This window comes from Phyllopteryx taeniolatus, chromosome 3, assembly GCF_024500385.1.
Source record: "Phyllopteryx taeniolatus isolate TA_2022b chromosome 3, UOR_Ptae_1.2, whole genome shotgun sequence".
Classification (NCBI taxonomy): Eukaryota; Metazoa; Chordata; class Actinopteri; order Syngnathiformes; family Syngnathidae; genus Phyllopteryx; species Phyllopteryx taeniolatus.
In genome coordinates, this window is record NC_084504.1 from 9,931,739 (window position 1) to 9,950,830 (window position 19,092).

Sequence of the window (19,092 nt, forward strand, 5' to 3'; positions counted from 1 at the left end):
AGTGCCGATTGAAGTTTTCCCCTTAACCGGAATGACCACGCAGAGTTCACCACGGAAAATCACATGGGCCAGACATAACAACCATAATACTCATACTGTCAGTAAGGACACCTGAAAATGGCCTAAAATGAGGTGCTTCAAACCAAAACACTAGACTTCCTGAGTCTTTTCAGATATGGCTTCTTGAGACTGTTTTGTGGGTCTACTCATGAAAGACATGGCGGCAAAATGTTTAATTGCTAAGTGAAACTGTCTTCCAGGGTTGGATATTCAAAACACTCAAAGGACCCCTGAAAATTGCAAAAATGTGCCTAAAATGGCAACTTCAAAGCAAAAGGGCATATTTCATGTGGGTTTTTAAGCTTGGCTTCTTCAAACGTTTTTTGTGGGTCTACGCATGAAAGATTCCTAATTTCACGTTGCTGAGTGAAACTGGGCACGGTGGTTGACTGGTTAGCATGTCTGCCTCACAGTTCTGAGGACCGGGGTTCAATTCCGGCCTCGCCTGTGTCGAGTTTGCATGTTCTCCCCGTGCCTGCGTGGGTTTCCTCCCACATTCGAAAAACATACATGATGGGTTAAATAAAGACTCTAAATTGCCCGTAGGTGTGAATGGTTGTTTGTTTCTATGTGCCCTGCGATTGGCTAGCGACCAGTTCAGCGTGTACCCCGCCTCTCGCCCGAATACAGCTGTGATAGGCTCCAGCACGCCCGCAACTCTAATGAGCATAAGCGGTATGGAAGATGAATGAAATGAATGAATGCGTGAAACAAGTTTTGGAGGCTGAATTTTCAAAAACTCTTTAGGAGTTTGTCTCTGAAGGACCCCTTAAAATGGCCAAAATAGCCCTGAAATGGCCACTTGTGGCAGACTTGTCTTTTTGGTTTGTTGTGACTTTTTGTGGGTCTACTCATGATACACGCATCATCCATCCATTTTCTGAGCCGCTTCTTCTCACTAGGGTCGCGGGCGCGCTGGAGCCTATCCCAGCTATCATCGGGCACGAGTCGGGGTACACCCTGAACTGGTTGCCAGCCAATTGCAGCTCATGATACACCTGCCAAATTTTATTTTTTCAAGTCAAACTGACTTTAGGGGTTGAATTTTCAAAAAAGAAAAGGTTTGTTACGGTTTTGTGGCTAAATTTACCATAAAATGGCTGGCGACCAGTTCATGATTTATTGAGTTTTTTGTAGGTTTACTGATGATAGACAAGTCTACCAAATTTCAAGTTACTAAGTGGAAGGGGCTTCCAGGTCTGAATCTTAAAAAAGACAGTGTGGTTCAGTTACTAGTTTCTGGTTTCGTGGCCACAACTTCCCTAAAATGGCCACTTCGAACTAAACTGGCATAACTGTTTCAAGAAATTCAGGGGTGACTACATCAATACCTAACCAGCATCAACGTGATTTGATGACTTTTGACAGAAATATACACGGTATCTGATCACCATCAACATGAATTTACATGTTTACATTCCAGAAGTGCAATCCAGATTAAATCCGGATTGAGTTATGATGACATCACAGCAACAAAACCACAAGCAGTTTAACTTGGTTTTTTTATGTCCATAAAAGTGTTCAAAGGCAAAATTTGAGGTTTTACAAGTGATAAATTACAAATCATATCTTAATTTTCCCCTTTGGTGAATAAGTGATGGAGTTCACTTGACACCTCCGCTGCCCGCCCGCTGGTGGTGGTGGTCACCCCGCTTCCGCATTTGCACTGCTGCTCCCTGACCAGACATGTGAGGAGCTCCAGCACCTGGATCTGGTGGTCCATGTGGGCCTTCTCCCGCCTCTCCTCCCTGTCGGCCGCCTCCTGCTGCCTCTGGATCCACTGGCCCAGGAGGTCCTGGTGCCAGGTAGCCTGCTCTTGCCGTTGGCGCTCCAGCTGCGTCAGGAGGGCCCGCGTCTCTGACAGCAGCTGCTGGTAACACTGTGACAGGTGCTGGAGGGCCGGCTCCATGCGGAGGCAGGAGTCGTCGGGGAGCCGAGCAGAGGCGGGCGCTGCTTCATCGGGTGCGGTCGGAGCAGCCACAATCACCGGTGGAGGAGGAGAGCTGGCAACTTCCAGGGATGGTGCTGCTGTGATACAAGGATACTAAGGTTAGAATGAGTTGAGTTGAACATGTATTTATTAGTCGTTCTGCTTATCGGGGGGCGGGTCGCGGGGTCAGCAGCTTAAGCAGGCGTTCGAAAACTATATGCCTTTGCACATATCAAATACCTGTATACAGTGGGTACAGAAAGTATTCAGACCCCCTTAAATTTTTCACTCTTTGTTATATTGCAGCCATTTGCAAAAATAATTTAAGTTCATTTTTTCCCTCCTTAATGTACACACAGCACCCCATGTTGACAGAAAAAAAAAAACAGAATTGCTAAAATTTTTGCAGATTTATTAAAAAAGTAAAACTGAAATATCACACAGCCGTAAGTATTCAGACCCTTTCCTGTGACAGTCATATATTTAACTCGGGTACTGTCCATTTCTTCTGATCATCCTTGAGATGGTTCTACACCTTAGTTGGAGTGCAGCTGTGTTTGATTATTCTAATTGGACTTAATTAGGAAAGCCACACACCTGTCTATATAAGACCTCACAGCACACAGTGCATGTCAGAGCAAATGAGAATCATGAGGTCAATGGAACTGCCTGAAGAGCTCAGAGACATAATTGTGGCAAGGCACAGATCTGGCCAAGGTGACAAAAAAAACATTCTGCTGCACTTAAGGTTTCTAAGATGGGGTCCTTTGAGTGTTTTGAATATTCAACCCTGGAAGACAGTTTCACTTAGCAATTAAAAATTTTGTCAAGAACATTAAAGACATTATTCCCATGGGCTCACCACCTGTGGGAGGGGCCATAGGGGTCAGGTGCAATGTGAGCTGGGCGGTGGGCGAAGCCAGGGACCTTGGCGATCCGATCCCCGGCTACAGAAACTGGCTCTAGGGACGTGCAACGTCACCTCTCTGGCAGGGAAGGAGGCCGAGCTGGTGTGCAAGGTTGAGAAGTTCTGACTAGATATAATCGGACTCGCCTCCACACACGCCTTGAGCTCTGGTACCAGTCCTCTCGAGAGGGATTGGACTCTCTTTCACTCAGGAGTTTCCCGCGGTGAGAGGCGCCGAGCAGGTATGGGTATACTTATTGCCCCCCAGCTCAGTGCCTGTACATTGGGGTTCACCCCGGTGGATGAAAGGGTAGCCTCCCCCCGCCTTTGGGTGCGGGAACGGGTCCTGACTATTGTTTGTGTGTATGCACTAAACAGCAGTTCAGAATACCCACCCTTTTTGGAGTCCTTGGAGGGGGTGTGCTGGAGAGCGCTCCTGCTGGGAATGACATCGTTCTGCTGGGGAATTTCAATGCTCACGTGGACAATGACAGTGAGACTTGGAAGGGCGTGATTGGGAGGAACGGCCTCCCTGATCAGAACCCGAGTGGTGTTGTTATTGGACTTCTGTGCTCATCACGGATGAACACCATGTTCAAGCATAAGGGTGTCCCATATGTGCACTTGGCACCAGGACAGCCTAGACCGCAGTGCGATGATCAACTTTGTGGTCGTGTCATCAGGCGGGGGGCATTGAGTCCCAGTGGACTATGTTCGCGCCTCCATTGCTGAGGCGGCAAAGCGGAGCTGTGGCCGTAAGGTGATCGGTGCCTGTCGTGGTGACAACTCCCGAACCCGTTGGTGGACATCAGCGTTGAGGGATGCCGTCAAGATGGCCTGTGGGACTCCTGAGGCAGCTGATGGGTACCGGATGGCCAAGCGGAATGCAGCTTTGGTTGTCGATGAGGCAAGAACTTGAGCGTGGGAGGAGTTCGGTGAGGCCATGGAGAAAGACTTCATGACTGCTTCAAGGGAATTATGGGCTACCATCCGGCGTCTCAGGAGGGGGAAGCAGTGCACAAATCAACACTCAACAACACTGTGTTTGGTGGGGATGGGGCGCTGCTGACCTCGACTCGAGACGTTGTGAGTCGGTGGGGAGAATACTTTGAAGACCTCCTCAATTCCACCGACATGCCTTCCCATGAGGAAGCAGAATCTGGGATCTCTGAGGGAGGCTATCCTATCAGAGGTTGAGGTCACTGAGGTGGTTGAAAAGCTCCTTGGTGACAAGGCCCCAGGGGTGGATGAGATCCGCCCGGAGTCCCTAAAGGCTCTGGATGTTGTGGGGCTGTTCTGGTTGACACACCTCTGCACCATCGCATGGACATCGGGGACAGTCCCTCTGGATTGGCAAACTTTTGGCAGACAATGTGGTTCATCAAGCCGTGATCTCCAACTCTCACTGGAGTGGTTTGCAGCCGATTGTGAAGCGGTTGGGATGAAAATCAGCACCTCCAAATCTGAGCCCATGGTCCGCAGTCAGAAAAGGTGGAGTGCCCTCTCCCAGTTGGGATGACATCATGCCCCAAGTGGTAGAGTTCAAGTATCTTGGGGGTCTTATTCATGGAACGGGAGATCGACAGCCGGATCGGTGCAACACCTATAGTGATGCGGACTTAGTATCGGCCCGTTATGGTGAAGAAGGAGCTAAGCCGAAAGGCAAAGCTCTCAATTTACCGGTCGACCTACGTTCCTACGCTCACCTATGGTCACGAGCTGTGGGTCGTGACCGAAAGAACAAGATCCCGGATACAAGCGGCCAAAGTGAGTTTACGCCGCAGGGTGTCCGGGCTCTCCCTTAGCAATAGGGTGAGAAGGTTGGTCATCTGGGAGGTGCTCAGAGTGGAGCAGCTACTCCTCCGCATTGAGAGGAGCCAGATGAGGTGGCTCGGGCATCTGATTAGAATGCCTCCTGGACACCTCCCTGGTGGTGTTCCGGGCACGTCCCACTGGGAGGAGAAACTAGGGACGATCCAGGACACGCTGGAGAGACTATGTCTCCCGGCTGGCCTGGGAACGTCTCAGGATCCCCCCCAGAAGAGGTGGTTGAAGTGGCTGGGGAGAGGGAAGTCTGGGCTTCTCTATTGAAGCTACTGCCCCCGTAACCCGGCCTCGGATAAGCAGAAGAAAATGGATGGATGACATTAAGACACTGACAAGTCAATTAAAACTCAACACTCTAGTTTACAAACAAATAACATCGCTGACAAATTAAATTGGATAGTTTATGCATGGACAATAATTTAGATTTCCATTTTGTGAATGTACTTGTAGATGTCTTCTCTTGCATCCTATTTATATAATATATTCATATTTTCTATATACACTATTACTACTGAAAAGATTGTGGGACTAATAAAGGTTATGTTTTCTTATATTACAAATATTTATTATTAATAATAGAACTTTAAACTGACCCTGTTGTCAGATGACATCTCCAGTGATAATTCATTTCCGGTTCAGCGGGCATCTTTGAGGCTGTGAATTATTTTACGTTTATATCTCCAGACGGGTTTTCATTGGCTTGGTATTTTGTTGTTGTAACTTGGTTACTCTTTGCTATAACGCGGTTCCAGCCACACCGATGTGGCAAGTGTACTGTATGCATCACCCAATCACTTATTTTGGTGTTTTGCGGCTTCATGACACATTGCTTAGCAATTAGCATCATGCTTTTCCGTCTTTTGCTACCCACTCCTCGGCCTCCCGTTGTGATAACATAATGCGTAAGAAGCGTAGATTATTCGCTGCCATGGAGGCAATGATTAGTCACTTACAATGTGTTGAGACAAGACACAAAGAGAACTTTCACCTCCGTGGCTTGGCAGCCAGGGGGCGAAATAAAATAGCATGCCCCCAAGTAGCTTCCCCCACCCCCCCAACCTTTCTTTTTTTACAATATACCGTATTTTCCTGACCATAAGGCGCACTTAAAAGTCTGACATTTTCTCCAAAATGGACGGGCCGCCTTATAATGCGGTGCGCCTTATATAGAGGGAAGGTGGATCTGACTGAGGACAGCATGCGGACGTTAAAGGGGGAAGGGTACGCGTGAAAGAGGACGCTAAAGTCACGCCCCCAGTAGGTATATAGCGCCGGTATGTGCATTGTGCAAAACAACATCGGTTTGGCTAAGGACCCCCGAAAATGGCACCTACAAAGAGACACGCTTATGAAGCAGTTTAAACTGCAAGCTGTCAGTTACGCGGAGGAACATGGGAATCGAGCAGCCGCGAGAGAATTCAAGATCAACGAATCCATGGTTCGCAAGTGGAGGAAGCAGGAAAACGCCGGCATCATTGCTGAACAGCCCGAGGGCAACGAGACTGACTCCGACAATGACGAGAGGGAACCCGGCATGTTTGATGGAGAACTTGCCCAGCTGTTCATTTCGGATGCAGAACATGAGGACTTTGATGGATTTGTGGATGAGGATTGATAAAAAAATAACGTGAGTACATTGTTAAATAGTTCAATAAAGTACAACCGAACTCAGTTTTTGCATGAATGCTAGCGTATGTTTTTGCGTGCATGCATGCTAGCGTATGTTTTAAGCTAGCGTATGTTTTACCATGCCTGCGCCCAATAATACGGTGCGCCTTGTGTATGTGTTAAATACAGATATAGACCCTGTAACTGAGACTGCGCCTTTTAATACAGTGCGCCTTATGGTCGCGAAAATACGGTAGTTTATTTCATCAAATTTATTTATGAAATTTTCATCACGTTGGCTGGACATAGCGCCACACTGGCCGGTTAATGTCTGACGCTGGATTTTTTGTTAGTTATAACGAGTTAGCGTTGAGTGATTTCCATAACAAAATACGGACATTTCGTAACATTTGACAGCTCTGGTATATAAAGTATGACCTCGCCTAAGGAGAAATAGGCAGACTCTTTGGAGAGCAAAGTGCTTGTTTTGACTCTTGTATTTTTCCTTTGACAGTCGGGAAGCCCAGACTTCCCTCTGCCCAGCCACTTTATCCAGCTCTTCCTGGGGGATCCCAAGGCGTTCCTAAGCCATCCGAGAGACAGTCTCTCCAGTGTATCTTAGGTCTTCCCTGGGGCTATTGTGGATAAATCAGACAAATTAAGACACAGACGGTTGGAGGTTGGACATATTGGGGTTGTCAGCAGGGCAGATATGACGGTTGGAGGGCCTCCTCCTGGTGGGACTTGCCCATAACACCTAACCAGCGAGGTGTCCAGCCTCGACTCTAAGGCCCCCCCCAATGACCGAGCTTTTCTAAGGGAGAACCCGGACACCCTGCGGCAAAATTTCCTCCGCTTGTGTCCGTGATCTCGTTCTTTCGGTCACAACCCACAGCTCGTGACCATAGGAGAGGGTAGGAACGTTGATTGACAGGTAAATCGAAAGCTTGTTTTACGCGACCATTCAACAACAGTTTTAGTCTACATAATAGACAAAGAGTCAATATAAAATAGTTATTACATACCAGCGCTGTTTCCAAGCTTCTTCGCTTTAGCTCTAATCATTTCAGTACTCCTCGGTCTCATCCAGCTTATTATTTGGATATGTTACGGTATTTATAAGGATGATGTGCTCTTTAATTCTTTCCTAAACAGACACGTCATCGCTAAAAAAAACTTGTGACATCATTTGTTATTAACTTCGTCATTGACAATAAAGCCTTGTGACATCTACTATTCATGAACAGATAATTTCTTATAAGCAAGTTATGTTTTTTTCAACATAATAGTAGACCCCCATTCTCAACCCGTGTCTGCGCTTTGTGCTTTGGAAACCTCTGGAGTTCTACGTGCCACAGTATCAACTTTACTGTCCTTTGCCCTGAGTCTCTTCCCAGATCAAATGTACCATGCAGAAGGTCACAATCTTAGAGGTAAATACCTTTTCCTTACCCTGTTGCTACGCCGTAGCTCCAGACATTGTTATACTCCACAGTGTGCAATTTGCTGCACTATGCCCTCAGTCTCCTCTCAGATAAAACCTTACCATGAGAAAGGCATTCGCAGAAAAAAAATACATAATTTAAGATGCATGCCAATGTTAGCTTACCCTGTTGTATTATGCTCCACAGTCTCTGCTTTGCTGCCCTCAGTCTCCCCGTGGATAAAATACGTCTCATCACGGAAAAAGGAACATTTTGTTTTTACTTGAAGTAAATATGCGAGTCCTCCCTCAACCTGTTGCTATGCCTTAGCTCCATATACTGCAATGTTATACTCCACTTGGTCCACTTTGCTTTACTATGCCCCCAGATCCCTCTCAAATCTGAAATGTCTCCTTGCGAGCGATCTCATTTTGTATCTGTGTTTGACTGTATGTTCCATTCAATAAAGGGTTGAAAGTGCATCGGCGACTGTGGCTCTCCTGACACACACATGGAAGGGCATGAGAATACCTTAGTTGCTCCATTTTTTTTTTCCACTTTACTCAGGCAGCGTATATGACGCTCACTCATAACTAAAACTTTGGCTTGTAACAGCAGAAAAAGAAAAATTTATGAAGCGACGGCTCATAATTCAAAGATAAATAATATATATAAACATATTGTAAGGACATAATTAAAAACAATGCAAAGAAATTAAACAGTTTTTGAAACACTTTTTTGCTTCAATTCAATGGACATCGTGCTGTTCTTTTTGGTGTGCGCGCCTCGGCCACCTGGGAGCCGTAGACTACAGACAAACGGATATACAGCGGCTGAAATAAGTATTTACCACATCACCATTTTTCTCGCTAAATATATTCCCCCCCTCCTTGAGCCGTCACCTTATTGTGGTGGAGTGGTTTGTGTGTCCCAATGATCCTAGGAGCTAAGTTGTCTGGGGCTTTATGACCCTGGCAGGGTCACCCATGGCAAACAGGTCCTGGGTGAGGGACCAGACAAAGCACGGCTCCAAAAAACCCAATGCTATAAAAAAAATTTAAAAAAAATCAGGAAGACGTTTTCCCTTGCCTGGACACAGGTCACCAGGGCCCCCTTCTGGAGCGAGGCCTGGAGGCAGGGCTCGAAGGCGAGCGCCTGGTGCCCGGGCCTGCACATATGGGGCCCGGCCAGGCACAGCCCAAAAGGGTAACATAGGTCCCCCTCACCACCTGTGGGAGGGGCCATAGGGGTCGGGTGCAGTGCGAGCTGGGCGGTGGCCGTAGGCAGGGACCTTGGCAATCCGATGCCCGGCTACAGAAGCTGACTCTAGGGACATTGAATGTCACCTCTGGCTGGGAAGGAGCCCGAGCTGTGAAGTCGAGAAGTTCCGACTGGATGGATTCAGGCCACCCTCCACACACTGCTTGGGCTCTGTTACCAGTCCTCTTGAGAGGGGTTGGACTCTCATCCACTCGAGTTGCCCACGGTAAGAGGCGCCGAGCAGGTGTGGGTATAACGGCAAGGTCAATTCCTTTTTTTTTGTTGTATACTGAAGACATTTGGGTTTCAGATCAAAAGATGAATATGCAACAAAAGTTCAGAAATCCAGCATTTATTTCATGGTAATTACATCTAGATGTGTTGAACAACTCAGGACAGACCACCTTTTGTTTGAACCCACCCACTTTTCAAGTGAGCAAAAGTACTGGAAGAGACATAAAATGAACTTAAAGTGAATAAGACTTAATATTTGGTGTCATAACCCTTACTTTCAATAACTGCATCACGCCTGCGACCAATTGACTTCACTAGACTGTTGCATTCTTCATTTTAAATGTTTTTCCAGGCCTTGCTTCTCTGGGGATTTCTGCCTTCAGTCTCCTCTTCAGAAGGTAAAATGCATGCTCTATTGGGTTAAGGTCCGGTGATTGACTTGGCCAGTCTAAGACCTTCCACTTTGTCCCCCTGATGAAGTCCTTTGTTGTGTTTTCAGTGTGTTTTGGGTCATTGTCTTGTTGCATGATGAAACAGTTTGGATGCATTTTTCTGTAAATTGCCAGACAAAATGCTTTTGCAGTCTTCAGAATTCATTCTGCTGCCACCATCATGAGTTACATCATCGATAAAGACTAGTGAGCGCGTTCCAGAAGCAGCCATGCAATCCCAAGCCATGACATTACCTCCACCATGCTACACAGATGAGCTTGTGTGTTTTGGATCATAAGCAGATCCTTTCTTTCTCCATATTTTGACCTTTCAAGCACTTTTGTAGAGGTTAATGTTGGTTTCATCAGTCCATAAAACTTTGTTCCAAAACTTTGTGGCTCATCTCTGTACTTCTTTGCAAAATCCAATCTGGCCTTCTGATTCTTTTTGCTGATGATTGTTTAGCATCTTGTGGTATGGCCTGAATATTTCTTCTCTCGAAGTCTTCTGTCAACAGTGGCTTGTGATACCTTCATCCCTGCCCTGTGGAGGTTAGCAGTGATTTCATTGACTTGTCTTTGGGTGTTTCTTCAGAGCTCCCACAATGTTTCTGTCATCAACTGCTGTTGATACTCTTGGTCGACCTGTTCAATGTCTGTTGTTCAGTACACCAGTAGTTTCTTTCTTTTTCAGGACATTCCAAATTGTTGTATTGGCTATGACCAATGTTTGTGCAATAGCTCTGACCGATTTTTCCTCTTCTCTCAGCTTTAAAATGGTTGGCTTTTCTCCCATAGACACTCACATGTTCCAATACTTTTGCTCACTTGAAAAGTGGGTGGGTTCAAGCAAAAGGCGCTCTGTCCTGAGTTGTTTAACACATCTAGATGTAAATACCATGAAATAAAAGCTAGAATTCTGAACCTTTGTCGCATATTCATCTTTTGATCTGAAATCCAAATGTCTTCAGTATACAACAAAAACAAAGGAACTGACCTTGCCGTTCCAATACGTTTGAAGGGGACTGCACATAGTTACATATTGAGCATGGGTTGTTTGCTTGTCACTCAAATCATTCTCTTCTCTTTTCTTATCCAAGGTATCATAGCTGCTAGGTATATAACCAAAATGGTCACAAATATGATTTAAATAGTGATGGAACTGGACTCAGAAATATTGGATGAGGCCCAAGTCCAGGTGAAGGCTTTGGCAGTCCACCTGGAAATTAAATTCAACACTATCTTATGGACCTTTAACAAAGGTTAAAAAGTTAAAAATAAAAGCATTTCAAACATAAAAACATACTTATGTGGTCCTTATTGTAATATCTAATATAATAGAAACCAATATTTTTATCCAAAATAGCATCAAACACATGATAATGATACATGTCATTTTTGACTCACTTATGGAAAAGTGTAGGCTCCACTCACTATTGAATTTCAATTCATTTCAATGGGGAATATTGATTTGATATACAAGTAAAATCAGTTACGAGCTTGGCCACGGAACAGATTTAACTCGTAAGTCAAGGTAGTGCTGTAATTAAATATATATTTTTTTTACATAAAAGCCCAGAGAACGTACCAGGAGGCTCAGGATGGACGGTCGATGCCAAATAAACGTCCTTGTGTCTCTCTCGCGGCAGTTCCGGGAATCCGGCATCGCTGAATTCAGAATCTTCACCATTCTCCATCTTGACGTGGAAGCCCAACTGCCACGGGTGACGGCCTCCCTTCTCTTCTGAGGAGCTCAACTGGTCTCTTCCCGGGGAGCTGAAAAATTGATCGCCGAATTCTGCGATGGGTGCAGGGAAGCGAGGACCGACTCCCGAGCCGTCCGCTGGCCTCCCCAACACTGCGTCCATTTCGTCAAAGTACTTGAAGGTGCACATCTGGGATGCGTCCGACTTCCTCTGGAGTTTGGCCCGGGCGTAGTTGGCCTTTAGGGTTTTGACGCGAAGCCGGCACTGGTGTGGACTCCGGCAGAAGCCCATTTCGCTCATGCGTGCCGACAGGTGCTTGAAGACATGGCGGTTGCGCAGGTTTTCCGACAAACTCTTCTGAACGCGCTGGTCGCTCCAGGCGCAAAGCAGCACCTGCGTCTCCTCCACCGTCCAATTGACCGAGCGCTCAGCCTCGCGCTTACCTTCAACACAAAACCACACACCAAACTGTCAAGAATAGGGTTGCAAAATTCCAGGTATTTACTTTCCATGTGAAATAACAGGAATTTATGGGGATAAAGCAATAATTTCCAAATTCCATACAAGTACACCTTGACTGACAAGTAGGGCTACAGTTATCTAATATTTTTAGAATCAAGTATTCTACCACTTATTCCATCGATTAATATGATAAAACTTGATTTTGCAGTATTAAACAATGTGTGTATGTGAGGTAGAGGTATTTTTGTATTTTTTCGTCAGTGCTAGCAGTAGCTTGCTAGGCTACATAACGTTTTGTTGCCTGCTTGCGAGCCGTATCATATTAAAAGTACGGGAACATACCTCAAGCAAGCCTTAAATGAACGTCCTCGCCTGTCTTGAGCACCGGTGACCACTAACACACGTTTTTCCCCATTTTGTCCGTATAATACAGTCGGCGCGATCCACTCTTGTTCTCGTAGTCACGGTAACGAGTGTATCCGGTCGCATTTGAGTTGACAAGATAAACCCCAATGATCGTGAAAAAAATGGGATGTGGTGGTATCGGAATACAAGATTTTATTGCAGTAGTCTGACAGTGCAATCGCGAAAGAGCAAATTTGTCTTGTAGTCTGATCTGGGCAATAAATGTGGTGTCTGTCTCAGACGTGTTGTCTTTCCCACACCGCCGACTTGTTTTTTTTTTTTTTTTTAAATAACTTCATTGGCTGTCAGATATTTACAGTACTACGTCAAAAGACGTGACAAGGCTAAAAACAAACTAGCTTTTAGATTCAAATATACTGTGCACGATGGCGACGCGGAGTAAATGTCTTTTGCGGAGCCGATCAATGGTGTCATTGATCGGATCGGCGAATTATGACATTAGAGCCAATTATCGGCCGATACCGAACAGGCCGATAAAATCGGTGTAAAGTCTAGCTGTAACATTATTCCGTGTGGAAAAATTATCCCTGCCAAGCTTGGAGTCAAATATTTTGCTTGTATCTTCTTTTGTGATGAAATTATTCATGTTATTCGATTCGAAGGCCGCAAGCCTTGCAAGTCCCCGATTTACCTTTTGTTTTAGTTAAGAGCCGCCGCTTGACTCATTTATTTGTCGCAATTTTTTGTTTTGACTAATATAAAGCACTATGTGAATCCTCTCTGAGAAGCTATATAAAATAAATTTACTTACCTTTCAGAAGTAAACTAAAGAATGAATACCCTGCAAACTTTACACTACAGTGGAGGAGTTCAAGTATCTTGGGGTCTTGTTCACGAGTGAGGGAAGAATGGAACGGGAGCTCAACAGGCGGATCGGTGCAGCGTCCGCAGTGATGCGGACTTTGTATCGGTCCGTTGTGGTGAAGAAGGAGCTAAGCCGAAAGGCGAAGCTCTCAATTTACCGGTTGATCTACGTTCCTACCCTCACCTATGGTCACGAGCTGTGGGTCAGAGTGGAGCCGCTGCTCCTCCACATTGAAAGGAGCCAGACGAGGTGGCTCGGGCATCTGATTAGGATGCCTCCTGGACGCCTCCCTGGTGAGGTGTTCCGGGCACGTCCCACCGGGAGGAGACCCCGGGGACGACCCAGGAGAGACTACGTCTCTCGGCTGGCCTGGGAACGCCTCGGGATCCCCTCGGAAGAGCTGGAGGAAGTGGCTGAGGAGAGGGAAGTCTAGGGGTCCCTGCTAAAGCTACTGCCCCCGTGACCCGACATCGGATAAGCTGACAAAAATGGATGGATGGACTTTACACTACACAATGGTCAAAGGTTTAGAGACACGTTCCCACATTAGTCAATGGAAAGCTCTTTCTAAACGTCTGGGAAAGCTACATAACGCTTTCAGAAGTAAACTATGGAACAAATACCCTCAAAACATTCAGTCAAAGGTTTAAAGACGCGTCCTCACGCAATTCAATGGGAAACTGTCTGTAAAGGTTTGACTGAACCTTTTTAAGAAGTAACCCTTGGAACGAAAACTGTTAAAATGTACAGTACACATCTGGTTAAAGGCGCTTTCCCATGTTATTTAATGGGAAGGTGTCTCAAACCTTTTGACCAGTGCTGCATTCTCAACTAAAAAAAAAAACACTATGGTCACATATGGTAACTTAAGTATAGTTTCTACAGTCACAAAGTGAAAGTGGTAGTGTCTTCATTTAATAGTTTTTATAATATTAATTATCCAATAATACAAGTAGAGTACCAGTCCAACGTTTTTAAACACCTCCTCACTGAGTACCATTTGGTCTTTACACCTTTGACTGGTGTGCTTGTCGAGTTACCATATCATTTACAAATCATCTACCATTTACATCTGACGCCACTATAAACAATTCTTTTTAAATTGAACTCATAGCTCATTTGTTATTTTATTATTGTTCGATTGCTATATATATTAGAATCTGTTGTACACTGTTTATGCATTTTTCTGTTTGTGCCTATTACTACTTTGCTACGAAGTCACCGTTGTGTGTCAAAACTGCGACTCGTGTATGTATACTTTAAATTTACTTTTTTTTTTGTTTTTTTACAACAAAAACACAAAACGTTTATTATCGAATTAGCTTAAAACTGTTCACAACTCCTAGCCAGTTAGCTCATATTGTATGTAATTCCTACAGGACATGGCCAGTTCAAACACTGGGTCAAATTAGCACTAGAACACGTTTAATCAAACGGTCCGGTGATTAATATTAGTCACCAGATGGCGAGAAAACAAGCCTGCAAGTCGCGATGCTAGCTGTTGTTAGCATGCTTAGCTGGCGCCATATAAGCCGGCAGAACAAACAAAGTGTGAGGTGTACAGTTAGGATAATAACATTATTAATAAAAGAGATTCTTACGTCTGGTGGTGGAGTTGATGGTCGGTAGACTCATTTTTTGAAGTCGAGCTGCGGGGAATGTAAACACAGCCCCAACTTCCGGGTTAGGGGGCCCCAGATTTTGACATCATCAGCTGTGCGACGGGATCACGAATTCACAAGATGCAAATGTTTTGGGTGATTTAAAAAAAAAAAAGCGTGTTGTTAGTTTTTATCTAAATAAAATAAATAAAGCAATAGGTCATCATTCTTTACTTGCTAAAAGTATATTTTACAAACACTAAACTTTAATGTTTTTATTTTAAAATATTTTGTATTATTTAATTGTTTATATATATTGTTTGTATATATAAAATGTATATATATGTATATACGATTCTGCTTTTCAACAGCAATTATAGTAAGAAAGTATAACTTCAATGTTTTAATATATATATATATATTAATTACAAAATATATATATGAATTAAAAAATGCTATATATTTATATTAATTACAAAATGCTCCATGACTTAAAATAAATTTTATTTATTTTTATTTTTTTCTCACTGCTTTCTGACAAGCATCTTTGAGTATATATAAAAAAAGCGCTATATCAACCCAATGTGTCACGAACATTAAATAAATTGTGATTTAAAAATCCATGTATAACTTCCTATATAAATACAGTTTGTTGTAATTAATTGTTGTTCTGTGTATATCCAATGAAGCTGTATGAGAAAATTCCTTTTGTTTGTTTGTATTTTGCTTATTTAGCTACACGAGAGGCAGTCAAAATACTAGAAATGCCTCGCAGGAAGGAAATGACTTGCAGTGCAGTGGAGACCAACAACAATGACAGTCGTGTATTTTACATTACTTTTTGTTATTAAGTGTGAAACTATGCCTCCACACACGTCAAAATGTGTTTTGGGATAACAAAAGAGGAAAGGAAACGAGGTGTAAACGTCTCCTCCGGGTGTTAAGGGCTCATCCCTGGATGTCTGCGACGTGTCCCTCCTGTCTCTGCTGTACTTCCAGGCTGCAACCCCCCCCATCACAGTCCTCCACAGCAAGCCCCTCTTTCCACAAACTTAGTTGGTGGGGAGGTGCATGCATATCTGAGCTCCTGGAACATTTGCATGTTCACCATTCGGCTTTTGTTCTTTTGGCCTATGTGAGTCAATCATCAGCATGAGAATCTTCACTTTAAAAAAATGGGAATATTAAACAGTTTACACGTGCTTAACCAAAGTGCATACACTATGAAAGTTCAATTATAGGACAACAATACTCAGACAATTATCTGCAGTGGAAGTGATGACACTTGTCAGGCCTAAACTTACTTTAAAATGAAAAATAAAAACACACAAACAGACTTTTGAGGACCAGTTGTCTGAGGTCCAGTTGTCCTACAATTCTTTGGGCAGGTAGAGTACACCCTGAAGTGGGCGCTACCCAATTGTAGGGGACATATAAACAAACAACTACTCACACCTATGGACAATTTAGTTTTCAATTACCTACCATACATGTTTTTGGAATGTGGATAGAACAAGCAAATTCAAAACAGGAAGTCTGGAGTCCACATTTGAAAGCAGGACCTCTAAACTGTGAGGTGGTTGTGCTAACCAGTCGATCACTGTTGCACCTCAATTAATGAAATTAATTACAAAATAAATATTTTTAAAAAAATTAAAAGGAGGATAATGGAAATACATATAAGACAAAACAAATCCATCCATCAATTTTCTGTATCGCTTTATCCTCACAAGGGTCGCGGGCGTCCTGGAGCCTATCGACAAAACAAATAAAAACTAATTATAAAAAAATGCAAATAATATAATGAATTACAAAATAAATACATTAAGTACACATTTAAAAGTAGTACATAAGAAATCCATACATCCATCCATTTTCTGAGCCGCTTCTCCTCACTAGGGTCGCGGGCGTGCTGGAGCCTAACCCAGCTGTCATCGGGCAGGAGGCGGGGTACACCCTGAACTGGTTGCCAGCCAATCGCAGGGCACATACAAACAAACAACCATTCGCCCTCACATTCACACCTACGGGCAATTTAGAGTTGTCAATTAACCTACCATGCATGTTTTTGGGATGTGGGAGGAAACCGGAGTGCCCGGAGAAAATCCACACAGGCACGGGGAGAACATGCAAACTCCACACAGGCAGGGCCGGGGATTGAACCCTGGTCCTCAGAACTGTGAGGCAGACACTCTAACCAGTCGTTCACCGTGCCACTACATAAGAAATAATGTATGAAAATAAAAATAAAACAAATGCAAAAGTATAAAGTAAAAATTTATTAAAATATTGGAAAACTAGTGGTTACCGAAGATGTAGTGGTACACTCGCCTGACTTTGGTGCAGGCAGCATGGGTTCAGTACCCACTCAGTGACGGTGTGAATGTGAGTGCGAATCGTTGTCTGTCTACAGGTATATGTTCCCTGTCACCGACTGGCGACCAGTTCAGGGTGTAGTCTGCCTATCACCTGAAGTCAGCTGTGGTAGGCTCCAGCGCCCCGTGACCCATCCATCCATCCATCCATTTTCTGAGCCGCTTCTCCTCACTAGGGCCCGCGACCCTAGTGACCAGAAGCGGCTCAGAAAATGGATGGATGGAATTCCTGCATGTTTTTGGGATGTGGGAGGAAACCGGAGTGCCCGGAGAAAACCCACGCAGGCACGGGGAGAACATGCAAACTCCACACAGGCGGGGCCGGGGATTGAACCCGGGTCCACAGAACTGTGAGGCTGACGCTCTAACCAGTCGGCCACCGTGCCGCCCCCGTGACCCTAATTAGGATAAGCGGTGTTGAGAATGGAAAACTAGTATGAGTAAAATAAGAGAAATTTCAATAAAGGAAAGCAAAAATTAAAATAATACATGCACTTGGAAATTGGAGAAAAATATATATTTTTGAAATGACTCAGATAAAATAATTCATACAATAATGCACCCTCAGTACTCATGGATACCCACCATATACACTTGAAATCTTGACACACAGTGACTCCCATTGGCTCTGTGGCACAACGGTAGCACAGCTCGTTCAAATCATGTGCATGTATGGTTAAGCCGCAAAGATACATCTCTTACGTACAGTTGTGGTCAGAACTTACTTTGTATCCAAAATTTGTGATATACCTTTTCTAATGTAAAATATACAGTACAATGTGATTACTAAAGTTTGGAAAACACTGTACTTACCAAACTTGGTTGCGGACCAGGCCAACTAGTGGTCATCAAAGTGATCTGATTCGAACTAGCCAATTAGGTTTGACCATTTTAAACATCATAACGCTGATGTAAGAACAGGCTAATGGTCTTCTGACCGGACTCCCCAAAAAGAGCATTAAACAGCTGCAGCTCATTCAGAATGCTGCAGCTCAGGTTCTGACCAGAACAAAGAGGTCAGAGCATATTACTCTAAAGTCTTTACACTGGCTTCCAATCAGCTTTAGAATAGATTTTAAAGTTATGCTACTGTTCTATAAATCACTAAACGGTTTAGGTCCTGAATACATGAAAGAAATGCTAATGAAATATACCCAGTAGGGCAATGTGATCGACACTCGGGTCAAATATTGGAGCACGGAGTCCAAAGCAAACATGGTGAAGCTATTATGCTGCACACAAATGGAATAAGTGACGTCAGGACCCAAGTGTGCATGTTTTTAAGTCCAGGTTAAAAACTTTTCTTTTTTCCCCATGCTTTTTAGAGCATTTCCACTTTTAAATATTTCTTGCACTGTACGCTGTTGTAATTGTATTTTTATTTTTTTCTCTTTGTTTTATTTTTTTTCTTTGTTTTTAAATGCTTTTATTCGTGGAAAGCACATTGAGTTACCTTGTGTATGAAATGCGCTATATAAATAAATTTATATATATATATATATATATTCTGCTGTACTTCCAGGCTGTGAGAGTTCCCACACATTTTGCTCCCCTTTGCCACTTTTGAAAGAAACTGTGTACTGTAAGGCACTAAAGTTGACAATCTGCCGGATTTAGAGACCCTAGATGCGCTGCAGGAGCTTCAGCAATGATCTGTAAGCCCTGAAAGAATTCCATGAATGTATTGAGGTCTTAGTATGTGTTTGTTGTGGAAACTAGATCCAAACTGGGCCGGACAGCAGGATGACGGATGATGTAACAGAACCTCATCTTTATTTGCTGGCCTATTTTTTTCTCGCAGCAGGAAGATGACTAAGGACAGGAAGGATGACAATTAGTTATTTATTGTCCTTTGAGATTACTGGTTTAAAGTGACACCATTTCCTCACTATCTTTCCTTCGTCTCATTTTTCTGGTACTAAACAGGAAGCATATTGGCAGTTTGGCATTTGAAAATTCAAATATTTGCAGATTCACTCGCGTGGTACATGAAAGAATCACTGAATTAAATGTTCAAACTGTGCCACGTTACAGTT

General features: G+C 43.9%; 1 protein-coding gene and 1 long non-coding RNA gene across 4 annotated transcripts in view; one reads left to right on the forward strand and one right to left on the reverse strand.

The window, feature by feature from the left end:
* The window catches only part of LOC133474838 (uncharacterized), a 47,512-nt gene extending 38,970 nt beyond the window's left edge, over positions 1-8,542 (forward strand). For both annotated transcript variants that reach the window (XR_009787638.1, XR_009787640.1), the window contains exons 2-4: positions 1,656-1,865; positions 1,949-2,109; positions 7,964-8,542. This is a non-coding gene — a long non-coding RNA (uncharacterized LOC133474838). The remainder of the gene's footprint in view (positions 1-1,655; positions 1,866-1,948; positions 2,110-7,963) is intronic.
* On the reverse strand, positions 1,549-14,823 carry LOC133474837 (uncharacterized). Of its 2 annotated transcripts, none has more exons than XM_061766901.1 (3): positions 14,682-14,823; positions 11,270-11,830; positions 1,549-2,085 (listed from the first exon to the last, which is right to left on the reverse strand). In XM_061766901.1, the coding sequence occupies exons 1-3, from the start codon at positions 14,713-14,715 to the stop codon at positions 1,631-1,633; spliced, it is 1,050 nt and encodes a 349-aa protein (XP_061622885.1). In that variant the 5' UTR covers positions 14,716-14,823; the 3' UTR covers positions 1,549-1,630. The 2 variants fall into 2 exon arrangements, with proteins under 2 accessions (XP_061622885.1, XP_061622884.1); XM_061766900.1 differs by having other exon boundaries at positions 1,549-2,088.
* Positions 14,824-19,092: the final 4,269 nt, after the last annotated feature.